This window comes from Phalaenopsis equestris, unplaced genomic scaffold, assembly GCF_001263595.1.
Source record: "Phalaenopsis equestris unplaced genomic scaffold, ASM126359v1 Scaffold000257, whole genome shotgun sequence".
Classification (NCBI taxonomy): Eukaryota; Viridiplantae; Streptophyta; class Magnoliopsida; order Asparagales; family Orchidaceae; genus Phalaenopsis; species Phalaenopsis equestris.
The window spans coordinates 53,121-78,719 of record NW_018164699.1 but is presented as its reverse complement, the minus strand read 5'-3'; the positions used below and the strand labels follow the sequence as shown (position 1 = coordinate 78,719).

The window sequence follows — 25,599 nt, the reverse complement described above, 5'->3', positions numbered from 1 at the left end:
TTTCTTCTTTTTTCTTAAATTGACTTGATATTTTAATGATTTTATAAATCAGATGGGATTGATTCAATTGGGAGCTAATCGTTTAGCCAATTTGGTCAGTTAAGGAATAAATCAATTAGAAATTTTATTTAAAATCATATCCAAAATGTTCAAGTCATTCATTTTGATTTAGACTTTAGTATATTAAATTATTAACTTGTTCAGAGCATTTAGATACATGCCACACAATTCTTATGTAATAAAGATCTGACACCTTAACTTTCGTCTTTATATACATAACATTCTAATATTTATTATCACATATAGAACATCCTAATTATTAACTTCTAAAAAATGAAATATATGTAGGTTTCTGACATCTAAATCAATAGAAGGGAAAAGAGAAAATTACCAAAGAATATATATATATATATAAAGCAAACACATGCTAGAACATGAAACATACTTATTATGGCGTGGTTTTAATGATTTTAATTTTAAGTTTGAGATGCAATGTCGTTTTCTTCAACTTGGCATGACAAATATAAAATGACAACATTCTTTTTAAATTAATCATGACAGCTTAATGTCACGGGACAAAATAGTCTCACATCGGCTAGGTGTAGGGTCGAAAGCAGTATTTAAGTCCTGGGCTGCCCACCACCCCTAATAGTTCTTTTGGGAGATGACACCATCAAGGCTGATTTGTGTTAAACTTGGACCAATAGGTTTAATGCAAGGCCAGCCTGCCGGTCTTATCTTGATATGATCAGCTCTAATTAAGATTATTGTTTTAAGTTACGTATATGTCAAAACAAGAAAGGGGACAGACTTTCAGGGTAAATTGCCATTTGTACAAAACCTCTTAGAACAGCCATTGAATCATTGTTCTTGTGGTAACATGATATATTAGGGAAAGTTACATACATTCCACAATTTTTTTTTTATTTACATGAGTAACCCCTAAAGCTTATATTTATATTTATACCAATTGGGTGTTAAATGTACATTATTATTTTTTTATATAATGCTTAAGATTTTGATTTAGAGTGTTATGTAAGCAAATATGAACATTTGGGTGTTAGATACATAAATTGATAATAATTGTGTGATGCATGTAAATGCCCCAACATATCAAGGTTATTGGCAGTTCCATTTGTGCTGAGGGAAGATGTTGGGCTAAATTATTTTATTCTACACAAGAATTTTTGTAAAGTGCCATCAACTATATTTGTTCAACAATATTATTAAAAAAAAAAAAAGGAAAATTTTAAAAATGTTTGGGAAATAATATATGGAATTTTGAGTTGATTCATTTAAGGGCCTTCATCTTGAACAAATATCAGACAGCCAACCATAGGGCGTCACATCATCTGCAGATGAGATATATAGCAACGTAGTGCCCAGGTGATTGGCTATCACGTCACTATATACAAATAGGCGGCTAATGCTCTGAAGGAATTAGGAACATTTTCTAAAATAAGATTTAGGCATGAATTTAACGAAAATTCACCCAAATATTAAGAATGTAACATTTAAGTTATACGTATGAAATATTCGCACCAATGCAGATTTATTAAAATCCCATTTGCAACAAATTTAAAGGATTTATTCCATTATTCCATTGAGCACGCTTCTCCATCAACAATTTGATAAATCCAAATCGGATTTACAAAATCCTATTTAACATAAATCCGGGATGCGGCCAAATACAACCCTAGAATCGTTTTTGGTTAGCCACCATTATAGATCCATCAAAAGCAAGATATCACTTACACGTAATCTTAAGCAAGAAAGATCATTGATCTTTACATAATCACAAGCAAGTACTATCATTAATCATAATTAAACATCATAGACTATAATTTATGCCATTAATGCATAGCATTTGCACATAAATTAAAATTATAGCACAGCATTGCTTTAAGAGGAATAGAATTTATGCATTAGAATTTGAAGTCTAAGATCTGTAACTGCCAGTTGGACCATGAAAGCAATTCTTTGGCTCAAAATTAGCGTCATGCAGTGAAAAATATGAAATTAGAGCAGCCCATTGCGACAAATATTTTGATCAAATCGTTTATGCATTAGAATTTGAAGTCTAAGATCTGTACCTGCCAGCTGGACCATGAAAGCAATTCTTTGGCTCAAAATTAGTGTCATGCAGTGAAAAATATGAAATAAGAGCAGCCCATTGCGACAAATATTTTGATCAAATCTGCGAGATACTATGATGAGCTCCCCAAATAAAACAAAATTACCAATCAGATTACTTATATCAAAATTACTCAACACAATGAAATAACCCAAACCCACACAAAATTGTTTGTGGTCTAACTCCATATTTGAACTATGGAACCAACAATATGCTCATATTTGGAATGGGACCACAAGGTGAGGGAGGGCATTAATCTATGAAAATATACTCATATAATCTAGGCATGTGTATCATTTGGGGGATTAATCCCCATCTTTATGTAATACGACTTCTCAGCGTCGGCTAATCGAGTTTGAAAGATCCCCCACTCGTTTCGGCACCTCTCTCTCACCTGCCACCACGTATATTCATGAAGAATGAATTTTCTTTTACAAAACAATAGTCACTATTCTTTATAACATGAAAATGACAGGAATGATGACTCCGGTTGACGAAAACCAGGGTTAATAAACTGAAATACAAGAATGGGAGATTAATGAATTTGTAGTTCCATACCCCAACCCATGGAGCATTTCCATTTTCTGCCTTTCCCTGATGAATACCGTAAAGATAAGTCATACAATCAGCTTAATTTATAGTTACAAAATTTATACGCATTACATAAAAGTTCACTTTACCTGATTACCAAGTGAAGGAACAACTTGATGAACAATCCATTGAGAATCTACAACTCCTATTTTCTCATGTGCAGGCTGGTTCATGGTAAGCAGAAAATTTAGATTTTAATAACTGAATATGATTATTCAATGCATATAATGAATAGGTACCTCCACACATTTTCTCAGCGCAAGATCAAGGCCCCATCCATGAACCAGATCATTCTACAACATCAAAAGGACAGAAATATAAATCTGAACTTTGTTTGCGCCATTTCAGAAATTTGTTCATCGTCTCACCTGAATCATATGCCATGCACATCTCCATGCATTTCGTGAGAAGACAGGCGCCATTATCTCAACAAATCTGAAATTAAGTTGAGAAATCATAAAAAAGAAAGGCGGGAGTAAAAAATTCAAATTTGCAATAGCTCCAAACTAATGATAACAAGAAACGTATGAATCATACGCAGCACATGGAGGGAGGTGGGGATCAGTGCACCAACCAGGTCTCTCCTCTGTTTCCCTGTTCACAGTCAAATTTTATAAGATTGTTATATATATAAAGATGTGTAGAACTTTTGCTGAAAATGAAAGCAACCAGGTAGAAAATTGAAGGCATTTTTATTTAGGAAAATTTACATAAATACCACGCAATTTTTATGTGATATTACATTTATAAAACGTTGGTGTCATAAACCTATATATGGAAAGATGTATTTCAATTTTAAGAAAATAGTGTTGGTCCTATTTTTTATTTGATGATAAAGATTTGAGTGGAATACATGTAAATATAAATGTTCAGGTGTTTGATGTGTAAATACATAATAATTGGGACTTTTGTATGTGAATGCCCCATTTATTTAATGTAATCAAGCACTCACTTGTGAACTTCACGATCACTCATCCTTCTAGTCATTTGCCATGCGAACCCACTGTTTGGATCCAAACCAGGTTGTGAGATTTCCAAGCCATATTTCCTGACCAGCTTAATGTACCTAGAAAATATACCATTAATTTTTCCAAACTCATTAACTAGAAATCATTTATGTGCATAAATGGTAAAAAACTTACTCCTCAGCATTAAAATGCTCTACTCCTAGATCTTCATCCCAGATAAAAATGTATTCATAACAGGCAACTATGTCAGGGTGCAAAAACCGTTTAGCAAACCACCTTTATTTAGATTAACTATAGTTAGAAACATTGTAACCATAACAAAGGTAGAAATAGATCTGCATGTTCGTGACTTACCATTTAGTTTGCTTCTTTGCACTTACATGGATTGCTCGTTTTGACCACTCAAATTCGTCCCATTCGCTAGTCCGTCCGTCATAATGAAATAATACGATGGTAAAATTTTCAGAGAACTGCACCAGTAAGTATCACGAGCAGTTAGAAAAACAGAGAAAATATTAAACAAAAAAACAGTGCCTGGTAAATGCTTAATTTGTGCATTCAGGTTAAGTTTCCGGGAAGGTAAACATGCTACCAAAAACAAGTAAAATGCTGCAGATCACATAAAATGTCGCAACATATAAATTTGATAAATTTGAACACTTGACTAAGATTGATTAATTCTAAAACTAATATTAGATTTCCAATAGAAAACTTAGTGAATTTTTGACAAGATAGAAAATTTGTGTACACAATGAGTAGAAAAATGAGTAGTGCTGCGTGCTAGAAGATTCTTAGCACTAGAGTAATTATTTAACATCAAAATATTGAATGAAAGTTCATCACACACACAAGTAACTGAAGTGGCAGGTAGAGACATTAGAATTTTTACGTGGAAACCCCAAAAAAGGGAAAAATATAATAGAACCTAACTCAGTCAAAACGATCTCTTATAAGTTGATGAGTGCATGTTCAGCCCATTGTTTCACAGACGTGAAAGATTTATATAGTTCATGGAAGTTCAATGATTGTATGCAAAATGATTTATTGTACAACAGTCGTGTGCAGTTGCAATTGGGAGTAGTTGTCGGGACTTCGGTGCACCGTCTTTGAGATGCGTCATTGCACACTGTTCAAGATGATCCACTTCTATGTAGGGCATCTCATGACTTTGCAACATTGGTCTAACTTCGCAAAGTGTGCTACTATTTTCGCAGCGTACATCATGAATCCACGAGGGGCTTCATTGAAACGAGTACGTGGCGGACGACGGTAGTCAACAGTGGCTGGAGAGCAGCAGTCAATAATGGTCAGAGATTGCAAGAGTGAAATCATTTGCAGGGTCTTCGATCCGTAATGGCGCCCAAATTCATTTCCTTCTTACCGACTCCAATTTAGCTCTTCCTTCCTCTAGTTCAAGGTCGAACTACTCTTTTATGAAGTGGGTAGGGTTCTATTTATACAGTCCGAAAGTGTCATCCTTGCAAATAAAAAAGGAATTTATACCACTTCATCGGAAGACCCGAAGAAATTCTACCAATCGAACAATTTTTTGAGAATATTTAAGTGTCTTAATGATGTTAAAATTGAGTGATCTTGGGTGTGTTAGGCTCGTTATGTGAAAACGCTCGATTTCACTATAAACTTGTCAGATTTGAAATTCATTTGAACTCTAATTAGCCATCTAAAACTTCTAAAAGTGATTTAATGGCTTGATGCGAGTTTAATTTGACTTGAATTGAGCCAATTTTTGTGTTATTGGGATTGTCTCGTCGAGTCAATCAGTTTGACTATAAATTTGCTAAAATTGGAGTTCGATGATTTTTACTTTTAGTCTAAATTTTTCTTACTCAGAAAATATTCTGGAATTCATGCTAATAGCCTCGAGATTTGTGCCAAATGACAATTTGTTGATGACAAGTAGAATAGTGAATACTTCATATTTGCAGGAAATAAAAATGAAAAGGATTGATCAAACAAAATTAATAAATGTTTTAATTTGTTGTTGATTGGGAAAGTTAATGATAGGATTTAAGAAAAAGGATTGGGAAGGTTAATGATAGGATTTAAGAAAAAGGATAACTGGAGATAAAGAATACAAATAAAATTACTAAGATAAATAAAGTTGTTAAGTTGATTGTTTCTAGTTAATTATCAATGAAGATACTGTGAAGGGTGTTAGCGCCTGTGCTCCCCAAATTGAATTAGAAGTTAGGCCCAAAAAAAAAAAGAACTCAAATAAGTAAATGGACTATTTTAATTTAAAACCAGTAGGTAAAGGATAGTTATGAGAATATTCATCATATATAAGGAATACAAGATATAAATGTAAGGGGAAAAGTTATACTTGGTTTCATTTGGACATTATTATTTTGCAATTATAAAAGCACTTTAAGTGATGTTAGCAATTATTTAGGGGCTGTTTGGTCTACTAAAAATGAAATGCAATGTAAAAGATTATGTATAAAACTTTATAATTTTTTATTTGGTTTGAAGTAGATTGAAAATAATGTATTTACTTAGGCAAATGGTAGCAAGCATCGAACAACGACGGTCGACGGCAGGTGGTAGGTGGCGGGGGGCGGCAATATTGGCTGGTGACGGCGAGCAGCAGACATAGGCTGTGGAAAAGACATAGGAGGAGGGAGGTTGTAGGCTGTAGAGGTGACGCCAGCGACCAGCGCGTGGTGGTGGTGGCGGAGGTGTTGCCACCGGCGGCTAGTGGCAGTGAGCAGTGATGGCAGAGGGCAGCTAAGAGCGGCAACAGTGGGCGGGCAGCAGGCGTGCGACGGACTTGTCTATAACATTTTACATGAATGATGTAACAAATACGGCCAAATCAGTTGAATTCTAAATTCAGCTAAAATTAACTATGGTGTAAACTTGAAAGTCATTCAAACATTGCATTGTATTTGTAAATTTTTATACCAAACACAATTTTCTCAAATCTCTGCAAAAGATTTACAATACACCAATAATTCACTCAACCAAATGGCCTCTTAGTTTCATTTATCATTGAGTAGTTATTAGGTAGAGATTTGCGTATTATATTTTTCCTATTGTAGAACCATTGTATCTTGTATTTATACCCTTTTCAATAGTAATAATATCATCCCACTCCATTTTCAAAACCTTCATGGTATCAGAGTCACGGATCTTACACCAGCCGCTGGAACGAACTTGCAGACCTTCTCTTGCATTTTTTCAGTCGTCAGATCCCTTCCCTACTGGTTGTCCCATAGTTGGACCTCCCTCCCGTTGGCGAGTGTTGGCGAGATCACCTTTCAAGACTGTCAGAACTCCCTCCTGTAGAAAGATCTCTCCCCTGCAGGCCCTCCCACAGTTGGACCTCCCTCTTGCTAGCTGGAATCTTCCCCGTTGGCGAGATCACCTTTCAGGACTGTCAGAACTCCCTCCTGTAGAAAGATTTCTCCCCTGCAGGCCCTCCCGCAGTTGGACCTCCCTCTTGCTAGCTGGAATCTTCCCATCCTACTTTGCTGTCAGTTGCATAAGGGACCGTCCATGTCTATGTCGCGGCACCCAAACCACACCCCTTTGGCTTCGTCAGAATCATGGCAGATTCCTCCACTACTGAGCTTTAATCGACACCTTCCTCAATCCCTTCGTAGACTAGAGGGCAAGACAAGTCCATGAATTTCCTGATTACCACTCAAAAACTTAACGGCTTAAATTTCCTCCAATGGTCTCAAGCTCTTACATTGTTCTTCGAAGGTTGGGGTAATTTTGGCCCTCTCACAGGTATGATTCGTGAATCTCTGAAGACCAACCCAACATATGCAACATGGAAAATAGAGGATTTCATAGTGCTGTCATGACTGATTGATTCTATGGAAACCTCGATTGGTCGTTCGCACCAATTTTCTCCGTTGCTAGTGCCCTCTGGACTGCCATTCGAGATACCTACTAGGACACAGAGAATTCTGGACAACTATATTGATGTTTCTAATAAGATGTGCGATGCAAAACAGGGATCGAATACAGTGACACAATACTACAACGACTTAGTTACCTTATGGATGGAATGTGACTCTACTATATGACTACACGCGAGACTCTCCTGAGGATATTTCACTCTTTCAAAAAAATCTAGAAAAGGATCGCGTGTTCCAATTTCTGGCAGGCCTAAATAAGGATCTCGACGAAGTATGTGGTCGTACTTGATCGTGATCCTCTTCCTTCAACATGCACATTATTCATTGAGGTCCACCACGAGGAAAACCAGAGATTCGTCATGCTTAGCAACTCCACTAATTCAGTTGATTCTTCAGCCTTGGTCTCTAATAGTGCTCCACACACTGCTACATTGTCATTAATTCAGCCGATTTCATATGTGATTTTTATTACAAACCCTACCATACCCGTGAAAACTGTTGTAAGCTCCATGAGAAGCCGACAAACAAGTTTTCAACCAAATCTTCCATCGTTAAAGGTCTCGCTGTGATCTCAAAATCCACAACAGTTCAGCCAAGCCCCACTCGAACCATCCCCGAATAACCAGCTCCATCAAGAGTCAGATGGAACACCTAATTAAACTACTTGGATCTAGTCAGTTTTGCTCTGCCCTGTCGGCCTTCTTGTTTTTCAAGATAGCATTTTTATGACACTCACTAGTTTTTCTTTTTCTAGTCTGTAGATTACTGATTCAAGTGTCACATACCACATGACCAGGTGCTCTCAATTCTTTTTGACATATTCTTCATGCTCCGGACGAGACAATATTAAAATTGTCGACGACACCTGTAATTCTATTGCGGGTAAAGGGTCAATTGTACTACAACTGAGCTGACTCTGGAATCTGTGTTACACGTACCTTACTTAATTATAACATCTTATCAGCCAGGAAGTTGACATTGACCTTGATTGTGTTGTGTTCATTTTTCTCTTGATGTTTGTGTCTTTCGGGATCATTATTTAGGAGGATGATTAGGACTGTTAAGCGGGTAGTCAAGTTCCACTTCTTAAAAAAAACAATCGCATTGATGATGCAGGCACAATCCCATAATTCTAGTTATTCCATCTACTGCATTTCCAATTATGCTTTTACATTGTCAATTGGGTTCTCTCCAATATTTCCTAAGTATGGAAGTAGCTTGGTCCTCTCAGGGCATTAGCCTTTCCCAATACAAATATGTGAGAGATTTATTAAATGAGAGAAAACTACTTCTTTGCAAACCGGTAGCTGTTTTGATGGATCCCAGTGAAAATTTGGCAGATTGTCCAAATGTTGTTTCGATGAACAGGCCACACTATCAGCGCCTAGTGAAAAAACTCATTTACCTAGCCTATAAATGCCCGGACATTTGTCACGTCATTGTTATTGTTAGTCAATTCATGCATGATCCCTACGAGTACCATCTCACCATTGTACATTGAATCCTCCACTACCTAAAAAACACACTGGGCTCAGGTTTGTTGTTTTATTGTCAAACCTCTCGCTATATTGCAAATTATAGGGGAGGTCGATTGGGACGGGTTTGTCCATGATTGACGAGCTACCATGGGTTATTGCATCTTTGTATAGGAAATCCTTGTCACGTGGAAAAGTGAAAAACTATATGCGGTTGCCCAAAGCAGTGATGAAGCCAAGTTTCGTTCTATGTCCCTAGGGGGTATGTGAAGCTTTCTGGTTGCGCATCATGCTCCGCGAGTTAAGTATGTTGATCTCCATTTTTTTCAGCTGTTTTATGAGAATAAAACCACAATCAACATTGCTTATAATTTGGTCCTACATGATCATATCAAGCATATGGAGATTAACCGTCACTTTATCAAGGAGAAACTTGATTCAGGGGAAATTTGTGTTCCTTTTGTCTCATCCACAAGTCTATTCATATATATTCTCACAAAGAATATTTCTCGACCGTTGTTTGACGATTTAAAATTCAAGTTGAACATGATTAACATTTATGCTTCAACTGGAAAGGAAGTGTTAGAATTCTTTAGTTTATTGTTAGAAATTATTTAATTTCCTTATTGGTTATTTCCTATTTATTGCATTTCCTAGTTTATGATTTTCCATTTATCATTAAGTAGTTATTAGGTAGATATTTGGGTATAATATTTTCCTATTTTAGAATCATTACATCATGTATTTATACCCCCTTTCCATAGCAATAATATCATCCTTCCGAGTTCTAAAAACCTACAAGTGACCATGCTTAAGACTAGTAATACTTGTGAAGTACTTAAGGAGTACTCACAAAATTTTTTATCTAGTACATCAAGGATGGAAAAAATGTCTAAATTTATTTATATTAGTTATGGAGATGCTTTTAAAAAAATATATGATAAGTGAGTCACATAAGCATCTAATTTCAATTGGTATACATATGATAAGTTTACTCTCTTTAAAAGCAAGCAAAAGAATAGAACAAAATGATAAAAGTATTGCAAGGTAATGAGTTTAGGATTAGTTAATTAGAGATTAAATACTTGATAATCTAAGTAAGATAGGTTTCCACTATTTGCATCTATTTTACAAAAGAACAAATATACACAACTTTACACTGGTTTTTACCAATTATGGCTTTAACATGTGAACTAAGAAAATATTAATCAAGTTTGCATGTTGGCACACCAACTTGAATCAATCATCAATGAAAACCTTGAAAAAAATCAATAGAATCAAAATTCTAGTTATAAACATAAATCAACTATAACTATCAACCATTTGTCTGAGAATAGAGCTCAGAATTGCAAAATTTTATAAAGTGCTACACAAATAATCTTAATAACCTTTTTCACCGCTGCATCAATATTCTCCTTTTGACCAAGTCCGACTGCGAATGCTACTAGGTACTTCTGCTGTATTCGTAGATCCTGCAACAATAGTTGACGAAACTTTCTATCGCAATCTAAAGAGAATAAAATAACTAAAATTCATTTCAAGTAAAACCATACACCTGACATTGATATGCTCATAAAAAGCAGTTCACTGCAAAGTTTCTGTCCTCTTTTGCTCAGCAGCAACAACAAATGATCGAGTAAAATGTCAATATGGTCCATCAAGTATTTATTTTGGGTCATTATAATCACAGAGTTTATTTAAATGTAAAATTAGCCATTAAATTATTTTAAGTGGGACTAAAATAGTTCTCCATTGGGACTTTTCAGCCCATATATAAAGAGTTCGGGGATTAAATTGATATTTCTATAAATTCTGGGACTAAAATGATCCTCTACAAAGAACCAGAGGATCATTTTGACACTTTTCTATTAAATGATCTTTACAGTCAATTTGCAATTTTGAAACGAATAAACAGGTCATGTTTGCCTTCAATTAGTGATATTTCAAATTAACATTGTTATAAGCAATATATTTTAAGGTTGAAACAATATTCCTGACGAATTTCACATCTGAGAATTACTCATTCGAAGGAATGCCTTTCAGATAACCCAATAGTGCAATTGAATCGTCCAGAATTTATTTGGAATCATGATATCATTTGTTTTCCCACTGTTCATTACCAGGATTTATGGCTCTAAATCTCCCACCAAATGATGTAAATGAAACAACTGTGGGCTGGCTCCTAAAATTCGACAGCTCCTCATAACAACTCTCCGCGTTTATTTATTTATTTTTTTTTTGAGAGAGCGAGCTTTAGAGGGTCGAATTTTCAGAAGATAGATTGGATTGTAGATAGAACACTACCCAGAGATTTCACCCTCATTTAGCGATGGCTATTTGATCTAGGATTCAAGGTTTCCCACAGGCGCAAGCCGCTATGATTAATTACCTCTCCTGATAACGAAAGAGCACTTTCAATTAAGGCTTGTCATTAAGAATTGAAAATTTAACATATAATAGTAGCAAACATATAATATTTTAAATTGTAAAATCCATCACTTGGAGTTTAAAGCGGATTTTGGGAGAATGAAAACGAAACGCAACATTTAGTCAGAGGAGTTAGTCGACCCAACTTGACAGAAAAATTCTTGTCAGCAGCCATGAGTTCCATCGTTCAAGAAATCCTTATAGATCTGGGGTGGATGTTTATCTAAGGGGATATATTTAAGTCGGTATTAGTTAACAAAAGCCTTTATGTCAATCAATTGTATTTTTATGATTCACAATTCAAATGGTAGAAAGTCGAAGAGAAACATACGGGTTGCAGTTGTGCTGTAATATAATTGTGTAATTTGGCGACAACCATTCGATCAGAGAGCTCTGGTCGTAATCGCTACTTTGTGGTGTCATTTTATGGCAGAATCACACAGACAGGGGACTCTGGTCACATCCTTACTAGCATGCAATTACTTTGATTGTGAATATATTTGATACATATGATATGATCTTTGCTCTCTGTGAGCTAAAGTCAATCAGAAGTTTGTCACCATCGACAAACCGTCGAGGAGGGTGAATGAGATTTGCTTTAAATCTTTAGTGATTGATTTTTAGCTTGGATATTTTATTTGTTTATTTTGAAAGCCTTGATTTAAAAGATTAACCCCTCCGGTTGAAATATTCTAACAACTAGGTCATATTGATGTATTAAATATTTTAAACTTTTATATATGAAGGGACAAATAATTTTGTCAGTTCAAGCTTCTCAAAATATAAGTTCTGTCGACTCCTGTCCTTATAAGAAGGAGAATCAGACTAACTTGGTGATTTGAACTTATATACTCGTATTTCAGGATTTGGACATTTATTGTGGCTTACTAGACCGTCAACTCTAATCCTTGCGAAGAGGATCAAACTAATAGGATGAGACTTACAAATCTACTGTATAGACAAAGCGGCTCGATTAGCCCACACAACATTCTCGAACCTCGTATTTGAACATTCTATACTTTGTTTGGAGCACATGCGAGCGTTTAATCTATATATTTGAATAGCTTAAAGAATTTTTAGACTTTAAAGGCTTGTGTAACTTTTAACCCGTAGCTATGATTTGCAATTTTGAACAAGAGATTTTAAAATCATGTATCTGATTCTTATCTATACGCTTCTCTTAAAGCATACACAATTTGAGAGAATACAAACTGAGTCTCAAAATATTTTCATATATTCCAAATTATTATATTTGACTTAGGAATTAACATGAAGTTTATATAAACTTTGAAGACCTTTAGCCATTATTGTCTTCCGTTCGCTAGCAAGAGTATTGTGAATTCAATGGCAGTTTTTTATTTCAACTTTTAAGAAAACTTCATACTTGAATCATGATTCACCCCTAGGAGCCTAAGTCTAAATAGCTCGAATTCGGAATATTTTTAAGTCTTTTGAGCTTAAATTTTAGAGTATGATTTTTTTAATATTTTTAAGACCTGAAAGTTTATGTTTCAAAAGCCCGAAACTTTAAAATTTTTGTAACCTTAAGAGCCTAAATATTTAAAAGCTCGAGTCCCTGATACTTTAAAACCCTAAGAGCCTAAATTTTAAAAACTCGAGTTTACAAGTCATTTTAAAATTCAAAATGAGTCATATATTATTTTATATTATAAGCTCAAAATTTTAAATATATGAAGTTGATTACAAGTTCAAATCACCCGAAAATTCAGTAACCCCCCAGCATCAACCCCAATTAGTGTCAACCTTCTTAGCTATCTTAGAAGAATCATCGATCAGTCCCGTAAGACACTGCAGTCGGAGAGCAAAACAGAGTTTTCATCCTGGGGTCTCACAAGATGCAACGGGAAGCAAAAAGAACATTTAACCCGCGATCTCAAGAGATGCGACAAGCCTTCAGTTTACCTATAGGAAGGATTAGATAGCAAACAAAGAGCCCCCTGATTTTAAAAATAATTCTCGATATGATTTCGCATTTTTCCCTGCCTTACGGGTACTTTGCTCTCGAATGGAGGTTTGGGAAAAAAAATTTCCCAACTGTCCCGATATTGTACCTGCAAAAAACCCTAATTTTAAAAGAACTCTCATAAATGAGTTCGTAATTTTCCCACATAACGGTTACTTTGCTCTTGAATGGAGTTTTTCAAAAATTTTTGTCCCATTGCCCCAATTATAGCTGTCGAACCTTAATATTGTCGGCAACAATGATGACGACAGCAATAAAAATAAAATACATGTATGTTTCTCTCTCTGTTTTTTTTTACAACACACGACATCAAAGTAAAATAAACAATAAACAAAACATAAACAAATCCAATAAATACTTGGCTTGGTTAAGCTAGCAAACAAAGGATTCAAGATTCGGTGTCACGAACTAACATTCGGCTTGGTACGGCTTTAGTGCTCCTTCTTGGCACTAAATCAGTCTAACCCTCACAATACTAGAGCATGTAAAGACATAACACTCTTGGAAGAAGAATAAGGAGAAGTATTAGAGAAAAAAGACACTTCACTAAGAATGAGTGATTACAACAGTTAAATGCTTGGAAACTTGGATGATTGTTGGATGGTTCCAAATGGAGGGTGGGCACTCCTATTTATAGTCCCCTCCAAACCTAAGAGAATATTCTAGATTACATTAGAATAGTATAGTTTCTAGATAGTTTTACACCATTCTCTTATATACATACATAGTCCTAGATTTTTCTAGGTTATTTTTACTTTATCCTTGGAGTTTTTCTTTTCAACATTCTTTAAAATGAGGTGGAATCGTCTAGAATTACTTGGATTGTTCTCGTCCATCTGGTCTTTTCTAGAATCTTTCACTTGCCATTTTGTTAAAGATGATGGAGGGTGACACCCTCCCTCACTTAAGTTCGAAATGCCCTCATTGCGGCTTCCTCTTGGCACCGCCAGTTTTTTCTTGTATGCCCATTTTGTAGTTCTTCTTGTAGTCTAACGTAGTGACACTAGGACCAGCTCCCTTTACTTGCTCACAGACTTGACAAACTTGGATTTTTCTTTGGTTGTATGGGGGAGGGGTGTCATACAGTAAGGCTTCATGGCTGGCAACTCAGTCCTTGGCTCCATCCTGATCTTGTGATCTTTCTCCCTTCTTGGTGGTAGTTCTTTTAGTGAAACATCTTTAAACTCCTCGAGTACTGCCACCATTTTCCCTTGGCATGTCTTCTTGGGGCTTCAATTCTTCATCAGAGTCATGAAGAACAGCCAAGTAGCTCTCCTACTCTCGATGCCCTTCTTGAATTGAATGGTCAATAACATTTTGACTTCTTGCTTATTAGTCCTTGTTGTTGGTACTAGGCAAGTCTGGCTACCCTCCGTGATGCACATGCTATTGGCAAATGGTATTAGGAACACTTTCACTTGATCTAAGTATTCTAAACTAAGGATTACCTTGAAATCATCCATTGGAATGATGGAGAAATTTAGTGTACCTGACCAATCTCCGAGACGGGTCTTCACTCCTTTGGCCACTCCATGGATTAGCCTAGCCGCCGAGTTTACTGCTTTGATGGAGCCCCCTCCTCCAGTTGCCTATATACCCATCCTCTTTGCTTCTTCAATAGAGATGAAGTTGTAAGAAGCTCTTATATCTATCATTGCTTTAGTAGATATCCTACCTATAATCACCTCCACAAAGAGAAATCCTTTTGTCGGGGTTTTTGGAGAGGAGTGCACCACCTTGAGCAGTTGCATTGTTTCTTGTGCTGTCATATCGCTTCCTTCTTCCACTTGATGGCTTGCAACGAGAGAGTTCGGGGTCTTCTTCTGAAGTCAATCTCTTGCCCAATGAGGTCCTCCACAAAGAAAGCATTTTTTGTGTGGTTTAGTTTTGTTATTGTTGCTAGACTTCCCCTTATCTTTTGCCTTGGATGGGATCGATTCATGACGGGTCTCTTTCTTGTGTTGGTCCTTGTCTCCCCCACTTTTGACATAGTTACTCTTCCTTTCCCTTGGCTTTGTAGACTCCTTTGTATGGTCAACAAAGCTTTCAACAATGGTGATGATAGTAACAAGATCTAGTGCTCCACGTCTCCTAAGCTCAGTTTTCACCCACTGTTGGAGTTCATCCATAAAGTTGAATAGAGCATCCTTGTCAGACATTAGAGGTTTCACAACGCTAGGGCTTGTAAGCACACAACACTCTTGGAAAAAAAAATAGAGAGAAATATTGGAGAAAGGAGACACTTCACTAAAAAAGAGTGATTACAATACTTGAATGCTTGGAACCTTGTATGGTTGTTGGATGGATCCAAATGAGAGGGGGGACTCATATTTATAGTCCTCTCCAAACTTAATAGAACATTCTAGATTACATTAGAATAGTATAGTTTCAAGATAGTTCTACACCATTCTCTTATATACATACATAGTCCTAGATCTTTCTAGGTTATTCTTAAGTTATCCTAGTAGCTTTTATTTCTAACATTCTCTAGAATGAGGTGAAATCTTTTAGAATTACATAGATTGCTCTTATCCATCTGGTCTTTTCTAGAATCTTCCATCTCATGATTGTCTTGTCAATTTCTTAAAGATGGCGGAGCGTGACATCAGGCTCGAATTAAAATAACAAATAGATGGGTTCAGCAATGGGCTTTAGGTAGAAGGGATTGGGTTTGCCAACAAGGAGGAGCAAGCCGAGCTGAGGTTTTATATCAGGTTCCATTAAATATAGAAAGGATTGCACGGGGAGAGCAGCTTAAGCGCAAAGACTATCGCAGAAGGAAATTGTAGGTTTTAGTGGGTTTCAGTGCAAGAAAAACGAGATTCGGCCTCTGCATAGGGGAATTAAATCGACTTTGTGACGACAGAGGGAGAAGGCTCAGACAGAGGGCAACCGAGCGGAGGATTTCCTTGGGCGATGAGCGAAGGTTTTGTGCAGTTAGGAAGCAGAAGGTGGCGGCAGCTTGGGTGCAGAGGTGAGGGAGTAAGGCTCACTTGAAGAGGCTTCGAGAATTTTGGAATTCGATTGTCGTGCGTGAGACAGACGACAGAGGAGACGTGGCAGGGATGTGTTCGGTCGGCTAGGACTTCTTGCATGAATAGGGAAGAGATTGCGTTGGGGCGTTAGACTATGAATCTTTGATAGGGAAAAATTACAACACTGTGCAAGGCAAATTCAGATCAGCTTGGGTTTGAATAGAGAAAAGGATTGTGTTATATACTTCTTTTTTTTCTACGTGCGACTTGGACGTAGAAGACAAAACTGTGCGAATGAAATAGGGTAATAGTGCCTTATGTTGCGCAACGGGTAAAGAAGAATGAGGCGGAGAAGATAATACTTATGATAGTGGAGAGGGAGAACCATGAGAAGTGGATCTTAAGAGAGGGATAGCAGAACTAAAGGACTTTGCTCTGATACTGTTTCAAGCAGAGATCGAAGGGGAAAACCGAAACAGTACGAAATGCTGTGATACCTTGATTTGTATTTTTTTAACCGAAGAGAATAGTGGAAGTGGTTATCCCACTAGAGCAGGCTCCAACAGGCGGGAAAACAAAAAATTTTAATTCAATTAATTTAATTTTAATTAATATAACTTCTTTTTATTTCTCTTCCCATATTTTTTTATTTCTACGATTAGCAACAACCAAGTATACAACCACTGTTGATGTGTCTTCGTATATGAGACAGCTGCAAAAAAATATTAAACTAGATCTAGCAGATTTGGATGGCATTCTTATGTTATAAACATTTGGCAGTGGTTATATTAAGAATTATAATCAAATCCACCTTAGAACCGGTTAGATGAATTTCAAGCAGTTAAATTCAGCATATTTGGATGACCGGAATTTTCCGGCAATATTAAGAACAAAACCGTTTAGAGCAGCAATATAGAAAGGTTAAATAGCAAACATATAATTTTCACTTGTTTCACCTAGAACAAGAAGTTGAAAGGTCATAGTATCAAATAAAAATTACAAAAAATTCAATTTGATGATTATATAACCAATAATGAACATGCAATTTATATTATATGCACATACAAAACAATGAACAGGTATGTAATAAGATAATCAAACCACATTGTATGATGATAACACAATATACCTCACTTGGACTACCCCACAATCGACGTAGATAAAAATCTGATTCACGTGCAAGAATCCCAGGTGGTAGTCTTTCTGCCCCTTTAGGATTTGAAGGAACATAAATCTATAAAAATCATGATTTTTCAAATATATAACCATTCAGTAATAAGAAATATGAAAACCAAATTTATCTAATAAGTTTTGTCAAGACAAGCAAACAAGATTAGTAAATTAATGCAAACTGAGGATCAAACAAGTAAAGTTGTAATGAACCGCAGTTAAGAAAATCCAAACAAATAATGCGTCAGAAAAAGTGCAGTAGACTGTAAAACTAGAATAAATATATATGAAGTCTCAGTGACTTACAAAATGTGCTAGCATATCTATATAACATTGAAATTTTGTGAATGAATGCACTTAAATAAAATTTCATGTTAACTGGCAAGACATACCATCAGGACACACCATTTATTCAAAATTGGCCCATATTATGGACTTCTAGGCAAGGTTGTGTTTCTTTATAGAAAATAATTCATTGCTTCTCTAATGGAGATGGATCAATTGCTCCAAAATTATGTCAACCAAAATCGTGATGCCCGCAAGAGGGGCAGGTATTTCCAATCTTTGTTCCCATAAAAATCATGATTTTGATTAAATCAGCTAACTGGATTCAGGTTTCAGTTAGCAGATGATAAATCATAGCCCTGTCATCCACATGAAAAGCTTCAAGCTGGCCTTCTTCATGCTAAATTTGACAATGTCTCTAGTTAGAGCAATAAAGACTCTGACCACAGACCACAGGCCCAGTTAAGCCACAAAATAAATCGCCTCAAGTGATATATATATATATATATATCGAACATATTTTAATTTTACATCAAAAAAAAAGTGATCCCATATGGTCCCTAAGCAATTTAAAGCTTGAATCTAAAATAAATGAATACAACATACTCACTAATACCATCTATATTTTTTCTTATTCACTCAATAGAGGCCTTATTTTTATGTCTGTTTAGTATGTTATTCTTTGTTATTATTATAGCTTAATAGAGTCATGCAAAACAATATAAAAAGCCTTAATTTTGGGGCTAAAAATTGTCATTCAACAAATATAAAGAGAATCACAATATATGATGATTATTGGCATGTGATCAGCAAGTAATGGAAAATTATAAAGATCTCGTCTGATATTTTGTCCTATTATAGGCGAGCCATGGCTTTGCTTGAGCACATTCCTGATTTGACAATGAACAAAATATCATGCATACTCAATGGTAAAGCAGATGCCTTTGCCAGGCTAGCCAAAGAGGCATCAAAACCCAGCAGAATCCCCTTATCTCCATTCCAGCAAATGATTATTAATAAACCATAAAATTTTGGAACCACTTAGCTAGTGCTCATCCAATCTGGTGATACCTCCCAAATAGGGTAGCTGCAACACAGTTCAAAATTGTTGCGCCCCCAAAAGGTCAATCCTATGACTAGTCAATAATACCAAGCTAGCACATAAAAAAAATATTGAACCATAAGTAAGCATATTAGGATGAATCCAATCCCAACTAAAAAGAAGGCGTAGCATCTTCATCTTTCTGGGTTTAGGGTGCCATTTGAATTCAACATCGAATTGTTTTTAGTTTACAGATGTTCCAGCAAGGTGAATAAACAAAAGAGTAAGGACAAAAAAAAAATCATCTTTTAAGAAAGAAAAATACCTTTGCGGGGCCATTTGAATTCAACGGCAAATTGGTTTTAGTTACAGATGTTCCAGCATGGTTCAGCAAGCCATGAGTTGTGATGCCTGAATCCTTGTCTTCGATGTACGAAAGAAAGCTAGAAGAAAACTGAAGCTAGCAATCCAAAATAAATCAACAATATCATCATGCACTATGATAAAAAATAATAATAATAATCAAAATAAGAGAATTATGATCATTACATTGGTTATGATCACTGTCGGGGATGACATTCCGATAAAGAGGCCAAGCATAACTCCAATCACTGTGCTTATTATGAGTCTCATGCTCTCATTTGTGATCAATGCGCGTATTACGAGTTTCATACTCATATTTGGTTTATCAAGTAATCTGCTGCGTTACACAATCCCTTCAGTAAATGGAAACGCACAGTTCCTTAAAAAAAGAAGATAAAATTCTATAATAGACAAAATGATGCAAGAGTTTAGACGATCTGTAGAATATAAACCTGAGTCCAAGTGCTCCAAGATGCCTATAAATCCTTCCACACAAGAAAACTTGCCATTGTTCGGGAAGTTCAGATGTAATAGCTTTCAGCAAATGAATATGATAATCATGAAAGTTAACGCAACAAAATACCTATAAAAAGACCTGAAAAAGAATAACTACGTTAAATAGAGTATGAGAAACAAAACTCATTGAAGGAACTGAACCGATTGGTCAATTGCAATGCCAAGAAGATAAGTATTTAGGATCTGTTTCATACATCATTCTCTCTGCTTTGTTTTTCAGACCGCCACCACATTTCTTTTTGGGAAACTGTTTTCTTGCTACTTTTAAAAATTTCTGTGGTAAAAAGCTGTTTTTTTTAACATGAGCTGTTAAAGTGTGATGGCTGCCAGAAAACTGCAGTTTGACTTTTTGAAAATAAAATAAATTTATAATAGTCACTGCAGCTTTTTGAAAAATAATTTATTATTCTGCAGCAACTTCACAGCTATTTCTTCAAACAACAGCAGTTGCCCCAAACAGACCCTTAATAATTATAAACCATTATAGGTATCTTTTTTCTCATAAATGGTAATTAAATTTAAAAATGACTAAATTTATTCACCAAGTAATTTAAATTTCCATACACAAACCCATCTTAAATAGCATTTAGGAATCATTTTTTCCCACAATAACCAATTCAATATGGAAAGACTTCGTTTCATTTTCCGTAAAATTTTGAATTATGATATCAAAGTATTATATAATAAGCCACTAAACCACCTTTCAAATAAAATTAATTTAAGTTTTTTTATGGAAACATTTGCCTTGTAACATGATGATAATTTTGAATAGAACTTTCTAAGATATGCTCGACCACCTTCAATGAATGATCAAGTTCTTTAGATCATTGTCTTCATTACTTATCTATTTATACTTTCATCTTGATCATTCATTCAGAATGACCATCCAATGATTATAATGGCATGCACCACTTGTTCCATGAAATAAATTATAAGACATTCCTTTATCGCTTTAAGAAATTAGCAAAAGGATATTTTGATGTTTATAGTAATATCCATAACATGTACTGATGCATTTTTTTTTGTTTATGATAAGAATTTATAATTGTATCAAAATCAAATTTAAGTCGTAAAAGACTTCAATAAGATCATGTTTAAAATGAAATCCTACTACAACAAATCAAAACTAGTGCTTCCATTGGTAGTTAGCCCCGTTTTATAGAATGGCAATAATAATAATAATAATAAATAATAAATAAAAATAAAAAACTGAGATAGTATCTAAAGCCTTACATCTCTCCTTGAAATGAAAATCATCATTGATCATACAAATTATAATAAATAGAAACACTAAAAAGCCAAAAAATGATTGCTAAAAAAAGAAAAATAAATCGATTTTACTAAATAAACCCACAAGCAATTGTGCCAAACTCACTCTAAAAATCATTAAAAACCTACAAATAATCAGGGACATCAGTCAGGGATATCAGCTAAAAAGCCAAGCTTCCAAAATTAATCATAAATTTAAGAGCATCCAATTACCCTACTTCCTCCGATTACTTTATCCACTTTATCTTCTAATTAAATCTAATTCATTAGACTAATTGCGTGAAATGTCTCCCGACTTCAACTTGAATCCATTTATTTATTTTCAATAAATCCCCAAATTATCACCAAATTCCACCTCCAGATCACCTCAGCAAACATTTGATACTATCAAACACCCAAGGATGGAAAACATCTTATCAAAAGCCGGACTAATGATTGAGAGAGAGAGAGACAGAGAGAGGGCCAACGCACCTGTAGAAACCCTAATACACCGATTCTCCCCGACCAAAATATGGAGAAGAGGATGGTCCTCTGGTTCAACTTCCATGTGGTCATCCTCTTCCGAATTTATAGAATTACACTTATCACGTTGAATTTCCCATTGATCCAACTTCCAACTCGAAACCACCATTTGGGTGACGAAATAGGAAAGCAGAAGAATTCACACGAACCTAAGCTACTAGGTCAACAGAAAAGTACAATTAATAAAAGAGCCAAACAGCTAACGCCTGGTTCTGGCTGAGGGCTGTAACGCTCCTTTCAAATTATTTGTGTTCGTATTTGACTCGAAACTGATTTCTTAAAATTAAATTAAAAAAATAAAAAAATAAATATAAAACGCTGGATTTAAATCTGAATCAAATAAATATAAAAGATATATTATTATATAAATAATATATGTAATATATTATTATATAAATAATTATATATTTTTTTTTTATTACGAGCTAAAATGAGTCGAACAGAAGCGAACAAAGAGTTGTTCGTGTTCGGCTCGTTTACTTAACGAACGAACCGAACACCAGCTGTCTGCGAACAACGAGCTCTTTTGACAGTCCTAGATGTGACGAAACATAAATTTAATTTTTTTAACCTTTTAATTTATAAAAATGTCAATTTTATGACAACCATTGTTCAAAAAAAATTAATGGGCATTTATATATATACCACACATGTCTCATGCATTTATATATCTAACATCTAAAACTTACATATTATATTTATATTACTTAAAAAAAACTATCATTTTAACTTTAAGGAGTGAAACATAATTTTTGATATATGAATAAGGTGATTTATGTAGAAATTGACGTTTAGATATTAGATATGTAAATAAATAAAATTTAAGTGGTATGTATGTAAATCTTTCAAAAATATTTTATTAAAATTTAAAAGTAAATTAGAAGTAGTAAACTATTCAACTCAATGATATAAAAATGTTTTGATTTAAAATTAAATTTAATCAAAAGGTAAAACTCAATAAACATTAACCTAAGAATAAGGGTGCATTTTTTAATGGTAAGATAAATATATTTTTATAAACTTGATGACTTCCATCATTCTACACTAATTCTAATACCACGTTATGGTAAGATAAATATATTTTTATGAACTTGATGACTTTTTACGAGATTTACATAGCTACCAACCAATTCCAATGTATTAACATATTAGGGTGCATTTGGGGTAGTTGCTGTTTTTTCTAGAGGCAGCCGGAGAATCAATTTCTTAGAAGCTGTCAGGAAGCTGCTGATGGAGAAACCTAAGTATATTTGGGAGATCTATTGTGTTGTAGTTATTTCTAATGAGACAGGTTGTTTTGCTCTTATAAATATAATTATTGTAGTCTTCAGCATAATTACAATAGAATAACAGAAAGATGTCCTGCTACACAAAAAACTTAACTCCATTGCAAAGTACATTAACATGCAAAAAAATGGATAGTCATTCATGCATGTAACTACACTAACTATGACAACCAAAATAAGCAGCAAGCCTAGAATGACGTTCGTTTCATGTCATGATGATCAAGTTTTTGGAATAATCTTCTCTCCATAGTAGCATCTCTCCTGGCTCGATCGCTATCCATCGTGAAGTCATCCATGTCATCAATCCAACGAAAATAATTTCAATTCTCGGGTACCATGTTTTTGGAACAACAGTAAAATCTCCTTTTACAGTTGTCTTTCGTTCTTGATTGGTAATCAACACACTGCATGCCACGTTAGCAAAATAAAACTCTCGAAATACTTGATGCTCGTGAAGTCATGTTTTTTGTTATTATAATAAACTATGGCTTCAATTGACAAAGAAAGTAGATATTTGCCACAAAATATTAAAAAAAGTGAAACAGTTTTACTATAAAAAATAAAAAGTAGCTAAAACGCATCAAAGCTACAATACAAATTGCTAAAAAGAATTAAAAAATATATATCCATAATTTAACGTATAGCTGAAATAGGAATTAGTAGGTGATGCTATATAAATACAATTGATGTGTTCATCAAAACATCAGTAATCTCTTCCTTTAAGTGTATAATCTCTCGCAAGTCTTCTCCCTTAGAAGTGTTGTGCTCAGTCATACCAAATTTATCATCAAGCAATAAATGTCCAATCTGAAATTGGAATGCTTACCCATGCTTGCAGACAGAATCTTCATCTAAGACCTTAAAATTGATATCCTCTTGAGATGGATGTCTCCATATAAAACAATGAAGTGTTATTGTTGCAATAATTATCTTCACCTATTTTTTGAAAGATCGCGTCGACATATCTTAAAGAATGACTGTTCTTTTTTCATACACTGAATGTTCTTTTGATAGCACTCCGTAATGAAGAGAGCCTTTTATTGAAAAGTGCATTCAATTTTGCTCAAAATCAGAATGTCACTTAGTTGGACGCAAATTCGATTCAATTTTCGTCGTAACTCCAAACACACTTTCACCTTTTTCAGTGTTTTTTTTTTTCGTTGAATTTTTTGGACGCAAAGAGGACGTAAAATCCTCCACAAAAATATCAAAATATATTATTCGCCGATTAACGGCTGCAAATTGATACTAACATTTAAGTCAGAAAAATCCGACGCAAATATTTGATGCTAACTACAACATCTCCTGTAGTGTCTGCTACTGTCTTTGTTGTTCATCGTTATTTAAGTTGATCAAATAAAATTAGAAAGTTGGAATGAATTGGGTATTTTTATGTCTAATATTCTTTTTTAATGCTTATATTTCCTTTGTTTGTATAAAATATTACGAGGAACTAAGATTTTTTCTTATAATATGGTATAAGAGTAGAAGAGCTTGAGCCTTTTTTTGTTGTTGAGGCACATGTTTGATATGAAAGTGAAAAATCACACAAAATATGAGATATATTAAAAGAGACCTGATTCAAAAGAGAAATAGATTGTAAATCTTTCACATCAAGGCAACTTTTTATGACTAAAATAAGGTGAGCATTTTGTTTCAAAATATTTTAATATCAACAAGATATTGGGATGTAGCAAATTTCTTTCATCCTAAAGCATGGCATAGCTAACAATACTATGAGGTTCTATAAGAAATATGAGATGTATTTAAAAAGACCAAAATTCAAAAATAATTCTTTGAGATCAAGATCACTCTTCATTATTTGAGACAATCTGGGTGTTCTGTGGTAAAATATTTTAATATTAAAATGTAATTGACATCAACTTTTTTATTGTTGAAGATTTAGAAGTGTCATGATGCCTTCTCATCTAAATTGGTTCCCCCCAAAATGTTTGGAGGGGAGAATATGGGCTTTACACATTATCATGACTTTCGAAAGAGAAGGGAGTGTCAACCTTTTGATTTAGTGTCACACGGGATTAGCGACAAGACCAGCAATATAACAAAAGATAGTTAGGATTGAAGGAGATGTGTTTTTAAATCAAATAAAATTTAGAATATATTTAAAATATATTTTTTGAAATATAAAACTTAACTAGCACCTACTAAGCTTAGTTTTATCAATTTTTCCTATTGATGGGACAATAGCATTCACCATTACCTATTCCTCTTTTAGGTACTTGAGAACATAGTAAGGAAGTCTTCACATTATGTACATAGAGGTTAACATCAGGGCATAAAAACGAGTACACTTTTTGAGCTCGAAATATAAACGAGCTTGTGGATTACCTCAAGACCATTTTTTTCTTTGTAGCCAAATCCATCTCAATAAAGAAACCAAGCATGAAAACTAAAAATTGATATGTCATGGAAGTAGAATCAAGTTGTAACTAATAAGAACACCCTTTTGGATAAACATGTAAAAGAAATGGGCAATGCGAAGGCTAACAATAATATTTATACCTTGTGTGCAACATGCTTTGTAATTTCGCTTAAATAGATTTTTAAAACCATCATATCAAATTTCAATTTAATGTACAATTAAGGCTGTCAGAACGGCTCGTTGTTCACTAACAGCTCGTGTTTGGCTCGTTAAAAAGCTCGTGTTCGGCTCGTTAATTTTGTTCGATAAGTTAACGAGC

At 34.6% G+C, this 25,599-nt stretch overlaps 1 protein-coding gene across 6 annotated transcripts; it reads right to left on the bottom strand.

Annotated features, from left to right (window-relative positions):
- Positions 1-2,224: 2,224 nt before the first annotated feature.
- Positions 2,225-21,802, bottom strand: LOC110024469. 6 transcript variants are annotated; one of them, XM_020724454.1, is made up of 15 exons: positions 21,561-21,802; positions 19,757-19,899; positions 19,491-19,683; positions 19,267-19,401; positions 17,574-17,678; positions 10,447-10,530; positions 4,048-4,163; positions 3,868-3,969; positions 3,678-3,791; positions 3,263-3,319; positions 3,094-3,160; positions 2,965-3,018; positions 2,815-2,889; positions 2,693-2,728; positions 2,225-2,528 (listed from the first exon to the last, which is right to left on the bottom strand). In XM_020724454.1, the coding sequence occupies exons 3-15, from the start codon at positions 19,617-19,619 to the stop codon at positions 2,415-2,417; spliced, it is 1,188 nt and encodes a 395-aa protein (XP_020580113.1). In that variant the 5' UTR covers positions 19,620-19,683; positions 19,757-19,899; positions 21,561-21,802; the 3' UTR covers positions 2,225-2,414. The 6 variants fall into 6 exon arrangements, with proteins under 6 accessions (XP_020580113.1, XP_020580112.1, XP_020580111.1 ...); XM_020724453.1 differs by having other exon boundaries at positions 19,491-19,657; XM_020724452.1 differs by having other exon boundaries at positions 19,491-19,641.
- Positions 21,803-25,599: the final 3,797 nt, after the last annotated feature.